The 16,948-nt window shown below is 43.1% G+C and overlaps 1 protein-coding gene across 3 annotated transcripts in view; it reads right to left on the bottom strand.

The window, feature by feature from the left end:
* Window positions 1–16,948, bottom strand: part of ADAM17 (ADAM metallopeptidase domain 17) — a 36,973-nt gene that overhangs the window by 4,204 nt on the left and 15,821 nt on the right. For all 3 annotated transcript variants that reach the window (XM_030037010.2, XM_030037009.2, XM_030037011.2), the window contains exons 5-17: window positions 15,048–15,216; window positions 14,083–14,213; window positions 12,219–12,308; window positions 11,005–11,118; window positions 10,329–10,473; window positions 9,710–9,798; window positions 7,355–7,507; window positions 6,300–6,499; window positions 5,141–5,244; window positions 4,324–4,458; window positions 2,578–2,708; window positions 1,444–1,522; window positions 177–265 (exon numbers count right to left, since the gene is read on the bottom strand). In XM_030037010.2, coding sequence (XP_029892870.1) covers window positions 177–265; window positions 1,444–1,522; window positions 2,578–2,708; window positions 4,324–4,458; window positions 5,141–5,244; window positions 6,300–6,499; window positions 7,355–7,507; window positions 9,710–9,798; window positions 10,329–10,473; window positions 11,005–11,118; window positions 12,219–12,308; window positions 14,083–14,213; window positions 15,048–15,216 — 1,629 coding nt within the window. The remainder of the gene's footprint in view (window positions 1–176; window positions 266–1,443; window positions 1,523–2,577; window positions 2,709–4,323; window positions 4,459–5,140; window positions 5,245–6,299; window positions 6,500–7,354; window positions 7,508–9,709; window positions 9,799–10,328; window positions 10,474–11,004; window positions 11,119–12,218; window positions 12,309–14,082; window positions 14,214–15,047; window positions 15,217–16,948) is intronic.

The raw sequence follows: 16,948 nt of genomic DNA, 5'->3' as shown, positions 1-16,948 counted from the left end.
CAGGAGTTCTGCCTACTGAAAGGAGCAGTAGGTCTTACATATGCTGGATTCCCCCCTGGGGTTTGCTAAAAGCTTCCCATCACCTTCTCCCACAGACATGTGCCATTTTGTACATGAAGGGTGTTCTCTTACAGCTCAATCCAACAGAGCACTCATCTCAAAGACAGCTTACTCACCACGCAGTGCACAAGGATGCTGAGAGGAATCCAAAAAAGCAAGGAGAAGACAAGCACAGAGCCCACTATATTATCCGCTAGGAACTTCCCTGTGAAATCAGTTCAAATCTCTTAGTCACCTACGAAATGCTGTTTCATGAACATACACATGTATATCCCCATTCTGCAACCACTGCTCATGCAAGGCAAGCCACAGAATTGCTCAGAGAAGCACAGGCTGCAGGACTAGGCAGAGATAAAAGAAATTATACAATTTTAGTAAATTGTATCCAATATGTTAACAATAACAGTTTTTCTCCTCTGTTCTCTGATGAGACATACTGACAGGCTGTAACATTTAATGAGTTGATTGGGAACAGTTAGACAAGCTGCCGTCTGGATTATAGAAGACATACTGTGAGTCTGTTACCAAATTCTGATTTTACAGTCATGTGATAACTACCTGCCTCCACAAACAAAATATTTGTACATCAAAGACACACAAACTGCCTCTAACTGAGCAGGCTAAATAGCTTTAACAATTACCTAAGAAACAATTTTTGGACCCTAGAACTCAAGATTGAAAGCCCCAAACCCAGATAATGACACTGTGTAGGCACAACATTACTGTGAGCGTATGCAGTTACCCAGTCATTACACAGCACCAGCTTATTAACAGGTTTTGTATGGTCCCAGTAACACAGAGTGAGACACCGGGGGGTTACACGGGGGGGCTACCTGCATGGATTGCATGGTGGGGATCAAGACCAAGGAGGCCCACTCACAATAGCTGGACAGTGACTCAGTACAGGCACTCAGCTTGAGATGCGTGGCCTCAGTGGTCTTCTTAACTAAGAAAGAAATGAAGTTTTCCTCTCCCAGTCTGTTGACATTTAAATCCCACTGAGAGGCCCACTTTATACTATGCTGAATCTAGCTGACCTCAGAGGTCTAGCAGACCTCTGACTGTTACTTCCTTTTCTCTAATTGACCTACTTCTTAGTATTCAGACAAGAAGCTATCATCTCCTTTACAAGCTTGGAAGATGCCTAGAAAATAATGGAGTGGAAAAATGCAAAATGATGCCCTGTCCTTTCAGCTTTAAAAGGCAAGATCAGTATCATCAAACTTTAGGCAAAAATGTATTTTTATATATTGGAAACACAGCTACTAGCTACTCTTGCATAAAGGTGAATAAAACCAGCCAGCTAACTCCCTCTGACAGTTTAGAGGTTCGTGTCATGAACTAAAAAAAAAAAAACCCGAAGGATTCGGTTATGTATCTTACCAAAAGTATTGATGCTGAGTTGGTCTATGAAATCCCAAAATCGTTCAATCACATCCTGTACTTGCTTCTCACATTTGCCCTGCGAAAGTAAACACTTATTTACAAAATAATCTTACGCTATCTAAGCATTATCTACTGCCTTCTTGGAGAGGGAAGAAGATACAAAGACAGTAATGAAGTGAAAAAAACCAGACACAGCAGCACTTGACTCACCTTCTGAAGACAGATTTACACTCACGCCCAGTAGCAGCAGTCCATTTTTATTGACTTTATTTTTGGCAGAACAGTTTCAATTCTATTGCTGTCTGAAACAGCCGAAGTTTTAACATTTGAGAGGTGCAAAAACCACCCTGCCCTCACCCCATGTTAGGGAACATAAAATTGAAGTTTCTGGAGAGGTTTAAGCACCGGAAGCCTCAGTTCCCATTACGCACTGAGAAGGCTGCAGCTCTCGGGAGCCCAAGGTTACAGACAGACAGACTCCCAGATCTGGCTGTGCTGGTTTAACACAGTGGATCATCACACTTTCAGCTCTGCCAGCGGAAGGGCTGGGCCACACCCTCCCAAACTCCCTTCTGCCAACACCCAGTTTAGCTTCAACTGTTGGGGTCTGCAGGTGACACGACTATCCGTGCAGGTGTACCATGGAAACGGTCACTGACTGCCAGCAACCCACCCATCTTCCTGCCACGGGCTCACTGCCCCTTTCAGATACTGCCAGCTAGATTTTCCTGTGACTGCTCCCTGACCTGAACTATTTTAGTCAAAATTAATTGAGCTAACGTGAACAACTGAAATAGCAAGCGCTGCAAACCTAACCAAGCTTACGGCAGCGCTCATTCACCTCCTTCACACAAACTGCCAGCTGGCTGAGCTGTGAGGAGCAGCAGAAGGGGGCAATAAGCAACGGTAGAAGGTAACAGCTTCACCTTGCACAGGTCTCTGCAGAACTAACTTCCATCTGCAGCCTCAGACATCCTTTAATATTTACCCCATGGAGAGGTACTGCTCACCCTGCTCAGCAGCACGTCAAGCTTTGGTTTCTCTTTACTAGCACAGTCCTCATCACAGAGGACTAAAACACCCAGCCACAGAAGCAGAGCATGCAGTGCATAGACATCTCAGAAAACTTACATTTGTATCGCAGAAGCCCACAGTGCAAGGCTTCCCCTTGCGCAGGAACAAGAACTGGTCGTTAGCATCAACGTACGGTATGCACCTATCCTGCTCGTCCCGGCAGCACACCTTGCAGGAATTATCCGTTTCTGTAATAAAACAACAAACTCATTCCTCAGAAGCACCAAGAATCACCTGCAACCCATAACCAGCAAACGCATTACCCCACATGTCCCCTGGCTCACTGTGTTCCTGCCCAGCTTCCCCAGGGAAGGCAGGACTGTGCGAGTCACCCAGTTTCAGTTACTCCAATGACCAAGCCTGAAACTCAGCCAGATGCCTGTGCAACATATTAAGGGACACAGTGGGACCAAGCTCTCCAAGCTGATACCTCAACACTGCAGGAATCAACAGGCAGGTGAAGAGGTTCCAAACACATCCAAGATACAGATTTAAATATTTCTTGGACCTTGGGTCCTCTAGGCACCTTTCTCCTTAGCTATGCCCTCCATCTCAAACGGTGGGGCTCACACTACTTCCTTGCACTGGCCCTGTGAAGCTTTCCTCCTGCTCCCAGCTGCTTTACCGGATTTAAGAGCCCAGATGGGGAGCAAGTGAACAGTGAAGCTTATTGACAGCAGCATATGACAGGCAGGTTTGCAGCAGCAGGGGACTGGACTCACGAATCCTGTGTTCTCAAGACACTTTAACCTCTTTGAAATCTTTCTTTAACCACTTGTTGGAGGCTACCACTCCTCTGCCAGATGCCCGGTCCAGAGGTTGGTTGGGATCTCCTTACATTCAGCGAACAGTCAGACTTTCCCTCCCCTCATCCTGTAGCAGAGGAGGTGGAGGGTGGGGGATTGCCCTCTCCTTTAACTGGGGTGCCAGACCATAAATGCCTGGGCACCAGCAGTGTGCCCAGGTGGCCAAGAAGGCCAACAGCATCCTGGCCTGTATCAAAAAATAGTGTGGCCACAGCAGGAGCAGGGAAGTGACCGTCCCCCTGTACTCGGCACTGGTGAGGCCGCACCTCTAGTCCTGTGTTCAGTTTTGGGCCCCTCACTACAAGACAGACATTGAGGTGCTGGAGCGTGTCCAGAGAAGGGCAACAAAGCTGGTGAAAGGTCTAGAGCACAAGTCTTACGAGGAGTGGCTGAGGGAACTGGGGTGGTTTAATCTGGAGAAAAGGAGACTGAGGGGAGACCTTATCGCTCTCTACAACTACCTGAAAAGGAGGCTGTAGCGAGGTGGGAGTCGGTCTCTTTTCCCAAGTAACAAGCGATAGGACAAGAGGAAAAAGCCTCAAGTGGCACCAGGGGAGGTTTAGGTTGGATATTAGGAAAAATTTCTTCACCGAAAGGGTTGTCAAGCATTGGAACAGGCTGCCCAGGGAAGTGGTTGAGTCACCACCCCTGGAGGTATTTAAAAGACACGTAGACACGGTGCTTAGGGACATGGTTTAGTGGTGGACTTGGCAGTCCGAGGTTTACAGTTGGAATCGATGATCTTAAAGGTCTTTTCCAACATAAATGATTCAATGATTCTAAGTCTCATCTACATGTCTTCAAACCCAGACCATCAGAGGACAAGAGGACATTTACATTCTTTTTCCAAAGAGAAAACACTAGCTCTGAAAAAACATTTAAACTTTTTCGGAAACGAGAAACTGTGCCCTCCAACAGACAACCTCCAGGGTGAGGCCAGCACTCTCCAAGGAGCAGAGCTGAAGCACACACTTCAATTCAGTCCTGTGTCACCCACCGTTGCACGCACATGACCGTAGGTTCTTCTCCCTCTCGCAGAAAGGGACACACTCCCCATCCTTGCACTTTCCCATGTCCACGCAGACCGTGTCATCTGGAGCATTCCCTGGAGGGGGGCACTCACTGCTGTTCCCTACAGATGGGGGTCAACAGAGTGGGAGGACTGTGTTAGAGCAAAGGGCAGAGCACCTAAGCATGCAGGAAAAGAAAAAAGGAAAATAAAGGAAATCCAGACTCATCCCAGGAAGGAACCCCAATAGCTTGTTCTTGGCTTTCATCTGCAGGCTGCCTGCCAGCTCCTCTGAGAGGCAGCAGAAGCTCTGGAAGCTTTCAGCAACTCAGGCATTGTGGCACTCTGGCAGCCAAGCAGTAGGTAGCAGACCCTGGAGGCACCATCAGCAAAGCAGCAGCTCTGACTTGACTCCTTGCCTCCAGGACAGATAATGAGGAGGAAGTAAACAAGTGGGGAAGTGAAGCAGAGTTGCAGTAATTCCACCCTTTCTATGGCAAGATTCAGCTCATCCTTGTCCCCTCCCAGTGACACACTGCTTTGTTTTTTCTTCTTTTAAGGGAAAGAAACAAAGAAGAAGGGAAAAAAAAAAAATCAACGTTTTTCATGTTCTGGGCACTAAATCACCAAGTGACTCCTGAACTACAATGAAACTCATTATAGGGCAATTTCGTGATGCTTAACTGGTCTCTAAAATTACATGTACCGGATGAATAAAGGGCAGTAGTTTGAAAGCAGATTGAACAGGACACTGAGCCTGAAGCGCTTGGCTAGCTGACGTGAAGGGGACAGAACCACGTCCTACCAGTGCAAAAAGACTCTCCTTTACAAGTGGCATTTATGGCTTCTTGGCATTTCTTCTGTGCACTTTCAAACTGACAGCCTTTACAGCAGGGACTGTTCCGATCACTGTGGAAAGATCAAAATGAAAGAACGAAATATTAAGCCATCTTTTAAAAAGAAGTACAAGCATGACAAAGCCAGGGAAAAAGGATGTTTAGGAAAAAAAAAAAAAAAAAGAGCTACTTCTTGGAGATTGACTCACTGATTCAAAATCCTCGCCCTCTCTGCCCCCTCCCACGACCACCTTTCTACACACCCACTCACTCTTCTTTTACCAAAGGTGAAAGCATGTAGAAAGTACAACATACTAAGAGACAACACAGAGACCCTTATATTTATTCAAGGCACTTGGATCCTCTTCTTGTCACTTGCTGTGCAACTTTGGACAAGATCTTCTACTCTTTTCTACCCCATGCATTTCCTCCCCTTCTGTTTTTCCTAAAGGTTTACTACTCTTCATTCTGCGCTGTCTTTATTCTTGTTGTTCTGCACCTAATGCAAGAAGGCCCTTAGTACAAAAACACTCATTAAAACTGAGGGATTTCTTGCTAAACAACAGGAGTTGCACAAGCTCTCTACTGTAACATGGCGCAGAGCTGAACTCTGAAAATACAGACTGGACGTTGCATTGCAAAAGGGCCACAAACACCCCAAAGAGCAAGAAGAACAGAAAGGACTCATTTAGTGCAGTCAGTGTGTTGTCTGCTCAAACACATTTTGCAGCAGTCTTGAAAATACCAGTATGTGATCCCAGTTCAAAGCCACCTTGCCATACAAGCAAAAATTGTATTTGCCCAGGAAATTTTTAATATTAATTTTTGACTGCCTAAATTTCCATAATGAGAATAGTAACAACAACAACAACAATAATAATAATAATCTTCAAGCCTGTAGCTCTTGACACTTCTACGAAAAAGTAGAAGAATGCTATAAAACTTAATGTATGCAAACAGTGCATGCACACAGCAGCCTTTCCTGAAGTCCTTTATTGTCTTCAGCTCACACATTTAACCTTAAAGCCAGGAAACAGGTCTGTGACGCTGCAGGTGGCTTTAGGAGCTTTCAACCCAGCCTGTTGTTTTCTCCTATGTTTAGAGAAGTTGCAGCTTATTTCCCCTTACCTGCATTTGGCACCATCTTTCAGTTTACAGTCTGCAGAGCAGCAGGGATCAGCCTGTTGGTACAAGAGGCCAGGATCGCATTCCTCCCCTTCATCCACTCTGGAGTTCCCACACACTTTGTTGTTGCGCTCTTTGAAGCATTCCTGGGCCTTGATCTCTATGGTCCTATGGATGGATTTTTTGCTGCAGCTTGAGAACATCTAGAGAGTCACGAGGGGAAAGAGCAGCACTGAGGAGCGTACCTTTCTGTCAACAAGTGGCATCTAAGACAGCCTCAGCCTCCTTACACCTCCAAATTCTGGTGTTATTCCCTCTATACTGCCAGTTTGATACCTTGGAAAAATTTTAAGATGGGAAAGTAATGGTTGGGTCCATAAAGGACACTGCTGTATTACAATGCAGGGACACCTGCACGCAGTCTGGCTCGGGGTCACAGAACCAGCTCCAGCTCTCCCATGGCTTCAGGAGCACTGGCAACCATCCCCAGGAAGGGCTGCGAAGTTGTAGCAACAGCAAGAGACTGCACTGCCTCTCGGCAGCAGGGCTAGGGGTGAACGACAGCAAGTCAGATCAGACTGCAGACTAATCATTCCCTTGATAATTTTGGCTTCTCATCTGCAGAACAGGCACAATGCCAAGTCTGCACTGCCAGTGCAAGCTTCTGAGACTGGCGAGCACCATGGCTGTGGCATCTGGCAGTCTCTCTCCAACAAGAATAGCTATGGACCACCCAAACACGATTTGGTACTGAAGGTCCTGTATTTGGCTCTTGCTGATGACCTGCTTTTAGGAGCATGTGGCCACAGCTAATTACAGACAACTAATTAAACAAAGCACCTGGGCATGCTATGAACTCTGGTGAAACTCAGAATCCAAAGATGAACTTATGTGGCAGAGAACCCAACAGCATGCAAGTATGTTTTCTTCTTATGGCTAAGCCATTACATCCTGACGGTTTCAAGCTACAGGAATCATTAACTAAATAGACTTGCCATGCAAATGGTCATTGACCATAGCAGAAACTTGTACCTGGAAACAAAACTATGCAACTATACCTTGTTGTTTTCGTGATCTCCACTGACAGCAATTGGATACATAACATATTTCCCGCCCTGGTCTTCAGTGGGGGCACATTCTGGCAGACTATCAGGATCATGCTCTGCTCCAAAATTATGTCCGAGTTCATGAGTTGTAACCAGGTCAGCCTCCTTTTTTGAACATGAAAAAAGCAATATTGAAAAAAATTATTCCGAGCAGGACAGGACAGAAGATTCCAACTACTTCCAGGCCACCAGCAATTCTAAGATACACTGAGATGGAAAGGGATTTTCCTATGAACATTTTCTGCGGGGGTTGAGCGGTTGGGGTTTTTTGTTGGTTGTTTTTGGGGTTGGTTTTTTTTTTGGTTTGGTTTGGGTTTTTGTTTGTTGGGGGGGGGGGGGGGGTTGTGTTTTGTTTTTTTTTGAAGTGGAGAACTGAAGGCAAGTAAAATTACGGTCCATTTCCAAAGACAAGTTCCAGGACTAGGTTTGAATACTAAACCACTGTTAAAGGCAAAATGCTGTCCTAGAATACCAATTCAATCTTGTTTTCAATGCAATGCAGATACTTAAAATGCGAAAATTTGCTTTTAAATAGCTGGAAGGCATAAAAAGTTGAAACAAAAAACAATCCAAACAAACACCAGCTACTATGATTAGCCAATCTCTTGTTTAACATAGCTTGCCATTAGAATTATTTCTTCTGAATGGATGATGACATTAGGAGTGCTGAACAAGCTCTTCTATTGCACGATTACTAGGAAAGACATCTAAAAACGTGGCCCAACAGGGATGGATTTCCAACACCATTTATGCAAGACACAACTTCCTCTGCTGAGGATCCCAAACTGGCTCTGCCTTGCTGTGTGCCTCCCTGCAGTGCCTTGACCAGCAGATAGTGTCAAGCTCACAAGGTGATAACCACAAATGAAACTAGCACAGATATAAAAGTTAACCACAAGGAGACCGAGCAGTTCACGAGAGAGAGGCAAGTTTGACGAGCTAACCGTCGTTTCAGCTGCTGTGCAGGCACAGGATGGACCAAGCACTGCAATGTGCAGCACTGGTACCCAGTGTTGGCATAGCTAACAGGAGAGCTGCCCAGAGATCAGTCCTGTGCTTCATTGTGTTTAATTTGGGGAAGGGTTTTAAGCAGATATTTTTTGTCTTTCAAAACCCAAGTGGACACCGTGCAACACTCTCCCTGTGAAACCAATCCATAATGCTCCCACTGCCTCATCCCAAGCTTTGTGCCTGCCACTAGAAAGACAGCAAACTCAATTTCCTTTGTAATCCAAGGCTGTAATCTCCAGCTTGGAGATGGAACAACAAATGCAAATAGCATGGCAACAGCTAGAGCTCTTTGTCGACATCCCTCTCGCACAAAGCTTCACTGTCTTTTTTTTTCCTAGCTTCTTGACAACTTCTGTGCCAAGTTTTAGCCCACACATCAATTATGAATTCCCTTTATAATCAGGCTACAGAAAAGCACAGCTGAGAAGTCAGCAGAATTCAGCAAGAGAGAAATATGCCCAACTGCAGAGATTTCGTAGATGCAAACACAAGCACTGCTCTGGTATCTTTACAAGGGAGACAAAGCTCATATTCAGGCCTTTACGTATTTACTGTCTCATCAAGTATAAAAAAAAAAATCCAGACATCATCAATTTGCATTAGGCTTAGTACTAGCACTAATAAGCCCTGTCTATTACACTGTTCTCTGCTCTACTTATTCAGGACGCACACAAAAATCAGATAGACGAACTTCATTAAAAGGCCCAAACTAAACCACCTACTTTGCCCGCACTACTTTCACTGCTTTACCTTGCAAATGGAATAGACCAAGCGTACACAATCGTCCATCTGCATGTTGTAGGTATACATAATAGCAAACATGTAAGTTTTTTCTTATTTGAGTCAGCAGACTAATTTTATTCTTACTGTAAGGCTACTTCTTGTATAACACTGCTTGCTCCGTTTGAGGGTTTGGTTTTGGTTTGCTTGTTGGGTTTTTGTTGGTTTTCTGTTTTTTTTTTAAAGAAAAATACATTTAGGTTCATCCTTTGAAAATCCTGTTTATATGTGGACAACTACATCTCCTATTAGACACTAGCTATGTTTCCTTATTCCTGCTCCACAGTGAATTCAATCTTCCAATTCCATTCAGTCCTGACTCTCCTTGTCAGCAAGAACAAAAATGATGATTTTGGTTTTGTGACCTACGTCCTTGTCCTCAAGGATCTGACTCAACTGGAAAGCCAGCAGCTCATTTCTGAGAGAGCATGGAAGCTTGTCACAATCCCATGGCACACAACACGCACGTACATACATGGGAACGTTCACGCTCTGCAGAGGAGGATACTCTCCTACCTTTGTAAGGATGGTCTTCCCATAGTTCTTGGTGCTGGTTAAGCCACTGTTCAGATAGATGTCCTTCTTTACAGTTTGACTATAGTAAGCTATACAAGTGAGAAATAAACAAATAAAAATTGACAAACATTTTCCTTGGGTTTCAGGGTTTTTGGGGGGAGAGAGCAATACTTGTTTGGGGAAATGAACAGCTTTATTGTTCTCACAGGCTCACCAGTGAGACCCTGTCTCTTGCCAGTTTTTGGGGTGGGGAATCTTTCAAGCACAGCACAAACAGCTCATGTACTGCAGCAAAGGGGAAAATATAAGAAATTTCCAAGACAATAGCATCTGCCGTTCCAGAACTGCTGCAAGATGCGCCCACACAAAGCAGCCCTTGGTCTAGGGTTTGTTCTAGCCAGCTTGTTCACACCAGATAGCTTAGTGACTTTTATCCTTCCCTCCCTTCTTTTTCCAGCTCCAGCCAAGAAAATGGCCATCTATTCTATCCAAAACCCAACAACTAGAGTCTAGGCAAATAACACGTCATGCTCCATGGAAGTCGGAGAAGAGGATTAAACACAAATAACAAAAACTAGCTTTCAACCCAGAACTGGGACTGAAGAAAAAGAAGCCTTGCCTTTAGGACAAATGCCACCATGGCTGTTAGGTCTGGGAGAGCCAACATAAGCCAATCCAAGTGTTCCCATGTCAAAATCTTGATATGTGAAGAGATGAGCAAGGCACACGTGAGCTGCTTTCTCAGCAATATCAAAGCTAAATTGCTTTAAGGAAAAAACAAAAATCAAATCTTTGTAAGACACTTTATGGGGCACATTAGAAGCCTATAAATAAGAACATTTATCTGATGAGCCAGACAGGCACCTTCTAGATCCGGTTAAGTCAGAAGAAAGCAGCTGTTTAGCTGTCCTACAGAGCTGTAGAAAATTAAATTAATACCCAAGGACATTGTATGCATTCATTTATATAACTTGTCTATTCATTTCCCCTTTTCACAGAGAGGCAAAAACCAAGTACAATAATTTTATGAAGGTTACAAGACAGCCAGTCTCAGGGCCAGACATATCAGGACTGCCTTTCTTACTCAGGACACATACTAATACTACTAATTGATGTGTGCTCTATAATTATGCAATGGAGCCCTTTACCACGGGCTACAGGGCACATCAGCTAGTTTGTGTAACATCTACACGTCATGCGAAGGAAGTAGAGGAGTTTCATCTGTTACCACAGAGCAGCTGTATGAATGAGTAATTCTCTGTGAGGGGCACAATTTTTTAAGGGTTACAACCTACCTCTAGCAGCATTTTCACATCCCAGGCATCTTTCTTATCATCTGGGTAACTTTTTGCCATATTGTAATGCTTTTCTCCAGGTTTTACAACATTTGGCTCATTGTGGATGATAATCTACATTTCAAAAAGGGCAACAACAATGTAGAGGAATTTTGGTCAATTTAGTAGCTACAGAAAAGCTTTCAATGTAATCTTATATGTCTCAATAGATCTGCAAGGAGAAAAATTCAGACTCAGCATGCTTCTAACGTTAACTTTTCAGCCTCTGCTAGTTAAGATACACCAAATACATCATAAGTAACTACACCAGCCCTTTTACAGGGCAACATCAACAGTTTTCACTGTAACATTCTGCTTTGAGATGCATGTTACTCTATCAAAAAAACCAAATACAACCAGGATTTACATCTAGTATAAATAACCCCTAATCATTTCAGAGTTCTAGCTAACCAAAACATATTTTAAAGGATTGCTACTTTCCCCATAGCCTAGAATTAGTGCATCATGTTCTGTTCCCCTCCCTGCCCAATTAACTCTCCTTCCTTGTTCCTGCAGACCTCTTCCCAGTAAAGGGGCAGCTAGCTTGTACCATTAGTCTCCGTGTTCCACATCACAGCTCTTGCAGTACTCCAAGCTGATGGATTGCTCTTCTTTTTAATGCCCTTTTCCAGATTTCTGTGCACTAACTTTCAGAAGCCATCATATAAATTGAAGTCACTACATCCCCTGTACCTACCCTATAGCAGCTTCTACACTATCACATCAAGATACCATGATGTCTAAGAGAGTCATTAAAGCTCTTCAGGCAGGATTTGTGTTTTTTCATCTGTGTTTGAGGCCCACTCAGGCTTTGTAAGCTAAGCACTAGTCATAGACACAAACATTAAATGCATGCATAAGAGTATGTCTGACAGAAACAAGAATTCCTCATATTCAGGGGAAAAAAAGCACCTTTGAATTGAGATTAAACATGGAAAGATTCCCCCTGAAAAGTCCCATCTCAAACACTGCAAGGAACTGAAAATGGGCATGCTGTGTCAGATCATTAACACCACCACTAGCAAGATGCTATTTCAGAGTGGTCCTGGCTGGAGTTAATAATACAGGATTTGATTATTTTAGCTCTAATCCAGATAAAATAATCAGAAACCCTGATATCTAAACCATGTTCTTATCCTTTATATTGGAAACCTTTTGTATAGTTCAGTGAATACCTGCTCTATCTGTATGCCGTACCCATTGAAGGCTCCATTGTCCCAGGAAGTATTTCGGTAGATGTCATCTACTCTGTCTATCAATTCAATCTATGTAGAAAAGAAAAACAAGTTATTTAAGTTCCGAGCTTTCACGTAATAAAGTTCAAGACACTCAGAGAAGCTGCAACATACTTATCTAGAAACACTCACTTCAAATTAAAACTGAACCTCATGTAACAGACATACTATACTCAGTGATCCAAAACCAACAGTACTTGGATCCAGAGAGTATTATCAAATATCCTTGAAAATTTTCCATCATAAAGAAAACAGTACAAACTTTCCCCTTTATCACTTTTGTTTGTGTAGTGGAAGAGCGATAATATTAAGAACAAGACATCTTGGGAAACACTTTGTCCGTATACTAGTTTTCCAGGTTTCTTTGAGGGGAAGGGCACAGGTGGGAGTTGTTTTTACTGCTTTGTTTTAGCACAATGCTTAACTAGTTTAACTGACCCCTGAGGCTTGCTTCCCTCTCCCAGCCAAAACCCTATTATTTTCCTTATTATGGTTCAAGCACAAGGTTCCAGAAAGTCTCTCATCAGTGCTCACTATCAATACCTCCCTTTTCAAGCTGTTCTCATCTTCCTAAAAACCGCCTTCTACTAAATATAAACCATCAAACTTGCTCAGAATGAAAAGTGACATTCAGAGCCACTTGATAATAGTTTATGCTTTAGTTTTCCAATCACTGTGTTGTTAACAGTACACATCTACCCAGGAAACACAACAGTAGGTTAGCCTCAGCATATGTCAGATGCTGAGATAATAGCATCTCTGCAAACACACGAACTGAGGCTCCGTTACCTGAGGAATGTAAACATTTTGGGGGACAGAAAGGTCAAAAAGCCAGCAAAGGTGGAACAGAGTGATTAGCACTTCAAAGATTCAGGCTCAGAAAGAGACTCTTGACAAACAACAGACCTCCAAAAGTAGTTTCAATTGTTTTTGTCTCCCATCCCCAAACCCACACTCTCCACTTCTGCTGAAAGGCTGTGGGCAGGCATTCTATTTCACAAAAACTTGTCAGGTAGACAACCCCATTATACTGGTTTTGGCTGGGTTACTTGGTAACCAGTACACATGACAGAGCCCTTCTTTCCTGAGGATGGCTAAACACCTGCCTGCTGATAGGAAGCAGTAAATTAATTTCTTATTTTGCTTTGCTTGTGTGTGCAGCTTTTGCTTTACCTATTAAACTGTTTTTCTCTCAACCCACAAATTGTCTCACCTTTACCCTTCTGATTCTCTCCCCAACCCATTGGGGAGGAGTGAGCAAGCGGCTGGGTGGGGCTGAGCTGCCTGCTGGGGTTAACCCACAACACCCATGTACAACCAAATGAATTGTTTACCGCACCTGCTTCTAATTTTGTTCTGGACCAAGGATCCTGGAAGAATTTTGGGGAAAAAAAAAAAAAAAATCTATACAAATTGCTTTTGCCTCTCATATGAGCTTTATACATGCTTGAACTTCAAAGATGCTTGGATCATTTGCAGTGGATTTCAAAATCCAGGAGATTCTAAAGCTCCAACTGAAAAAAAGAAGTTTCTTAGGCAGAAAATAGCATAGCCACAAGAAGTATGTGAAGGGAAGGGATTTGTTTATAAGTGAAACTTGAAGACTATAACTATAGTATCACCGTTATAAAATATCTTAAAAGCATGGTTTAGCACTTTCCCAGGTAAAAAGCACATGCAGCCATGAGACATAAATACATTATGTTGTGCAAAAGTAGTATAAGCTGTATGTTCTTTTAACTACTGACTCAGTATTTTTTCCTGCATTTATTCCAGCAAATTGTAACAGAGTATATTTACTTACCAAATAGTTTATAGTGGTACTCTCTTCCCCACGGCCCATATACTTGAAAAAACGATGATCTGCCACTACCAACATCTTGCACGTGTTTTTGGCGCTCTCTGGAACAGCTCTTTTCTTCCGATGGATGCTTACTAATGTGAACATTTTAAATACAATTAAATAAACACTCAATAAAACTGCCACTGCCGTGTCTATTACCCTTATATAAGAAATGACTGCAAGTTCGGGTGGGTTTTTTTGGGGAAAATGGGGATGTTTAGTTTTAGATTTTTTTTTTTTTTTTTTTTTTAATAACTGTACTTAATTTTTGTCTTCTTAACAGTCCTCAAACTTGTTGTAAGGAAAGGAATGTATAGTAGTGAAATTGAGTTATTCAACAGATTTACCTTTAGAGCTTTTATGGTCATCACCTCGGCCTTAACACATCTCCTCCTCCTATTCCTAGTCATTATCCCAACCTCTGCTGACACAGCAAAGGACAGAGGAAAGAGGGACCAAGAACTCTCAAAAACCCATCATAGCTCAAGATGGATTCCTTGAGTGATCACCAAGGCCAAACAGGTCCTGCTGCACAGTGCACAGAAATGCAAAGTTGTTTTAATGTTCGCCTCAGAAAGCGTACCTACATTGCTGCCAGCTATCACAACAAAAACTACTTAGAACTGATGAAATAGCTTCCTTTCCTTAGCCTGCACATAGGGCCAAACCCTTTCCACAAGCCAGAAAGAAACATGCCCTGAGTGACAGTTTCTTCCTTTCATCAGTTGTTAGGGCTTTTTTGGGTGGCGAATGGGCATGAGGAAAAATGCTGCTTTTTTCCACCCACCAATGAATTTAAAAAGCTAATAATTAAACTAGAAGCAGCAACAGAGATTATTGCCCAGGTTCTTATCTTACTTGCCGACACAGACAGAACTTAAGCATTTGTTTCAAAGATGCTGCTCTCCCAAGGTACAGACACTCACCTTCGTTTTGCTTCCTGTCTTCCAGTCCTTTTGGCAACAGTTCTTCTTCGTTTAGCTTTAAATAACCACACACTTTGGGGGACTGCAATCTTGAGAAATCTTTAATATCTTCAGATCTGTAGACCAGCAGTCTTTCATCTTGCACATTATCTACAAATCTCCACAGTGGCTGACAGCACAAGAATAACAGAAATGCAATTAGGAACACAGTGAATGCCAAGACTAAGTCTATATAAGTAAAAAATTATACATATGTACCATCAAATCTCCACAGCTTTATGTGTACACACACAAATGCGTTGGACTACAATAATTTCACCCACAGCAATAGATCTACTGATAAAACAATGTCCCCAAGAAAGCCAACAGAATTCAACTCTTTTATGCTACACAGGCATCCAAAAATCTAAGATCCTCTCAACAGAGCAGTGGCAGCCACCTGGATAAGGCTGTAGAAGAGACAGAATTTTTCTTCCCCTCCAGAACACGAGCACAAGCTGAGGGGGCATCTCAGGCTCCTCCGCTCCCTCCATAACAGTATGGATACTGGCACGGCCGGGGAGGAGGTGCTTAAACTACGCTAACAAACACACTGACCAGATGTACAGGAGCTGGCAGATAACAGAGAATATCTAAGTGCACAGCAGAATGCAGTCTTCACAGCAGAAGGCAGGCTCTTCAATGTTCAATAGCTACCCAAGTCACTTACAAGCGTGAAAATTTCTCCAAAACCAAAGAAAACAAGAAAACCATGAAATGCCAATGTAAGACACTAATTCCCATAGCTGATGCATACTAACCATCTTTTTTCTTTAGTGACATGTCCCTATTATTATCTGTACATAACAGCTACATCAACACCAACAAATACAACATGGACAGGGCCTGCTCTTTAGGCAAGGCCAAGTAGCATAGACTGCCCACATCCACAATGCAGAGCACCTGGGTCTGGGTCTCCTCTGGCCCTTAGGCAGTGCTCTTTCAACTTCAGACAACTATAACTTAGCATACTGTGCTTTCGGATCACAGCAAAAAGGTCCTGAAATGTGAAGGCTGTGCCAGCCCAGCAGCCACATGCCTGTAGCGCAAAACTGAAGGCACATGTTTCACACCCTAGGGCAAGGTGTGAGCGCACCAGGGTTTTATACAAAGGTCCACAGCCTTTCTGAACGGTACAGGAGGACCATGAAGCAAAGGCAGGCAACAGTGGAGCGGCTTTGTCCGCACTGTCTTTTGGCAACGGTCTCTGGCACACACCACCTCTGACTGTACACAGGCATCATCTCACCCATGGCTGGTTAGGGGCTGAAACTGACCCACAGATGCTCACAGCTAGGCAGCATGGACAAGCCAGAGCTTCCACGCCATTGCCTGCCTTTATTCAGCTGTACAGACACAGCCAGTGAGAAGCAAGGGGGTTGGCTGCGCCGAGGACTGAGACATGCTTACCTTACTCTGGACCACAAACACAAAAATGCTTTAAATCACAATCAAACAGCTACTATATGCTCTTAACGTAAAACACAAGTACAGTGGTTTGGGTATTCTCATCACATTTTCATACTTTAACGTGACTAGATTTCCCAGGTTTACCCATAATTCTGCATATCCTTGGGTTTGGAGACAATTACAATATCCATATAACACTCAGCCATAATTACTGTTATTCAGCCATTCTAATACAGCTTGTGTCTGGGAATATACTGCACTGAACAACTCATTAAGATAGTCTCTAATTATATATTTGTTGAATATGTTTTTTAAACCAATAGTTTAAAATAACACAAGCAATGAAAACGGTGAAAAACAGAAACAAGGGAGCAAAAAATACCAGATTTTCAAATAAAGCTCTAAGAATATGAAAAATTCCAAGACGTAACAAAGCCAAAATTTTAGAAAGC

The sequence above is a fragment of the Aquila chrysaetos genome, chromosome 15 (assembly GCF_900496995.4).
Source record: "Aquila chrysaetos chrysaetos chromosome 15, bAquChr1.4, whole genome shotgun sequence".
Taxonomy (NCBI): Eukaryota; Metazoa; Chordata; class Aves; order Accipitriformes; family Accipitridae; genus Aquila; species Aquila chrysaetos.
The sequence above is the reverse complement of the archived record's forward strand: the minus strand, read 5'-3'. Positions and strand labels throughout refer to the sequence as shown.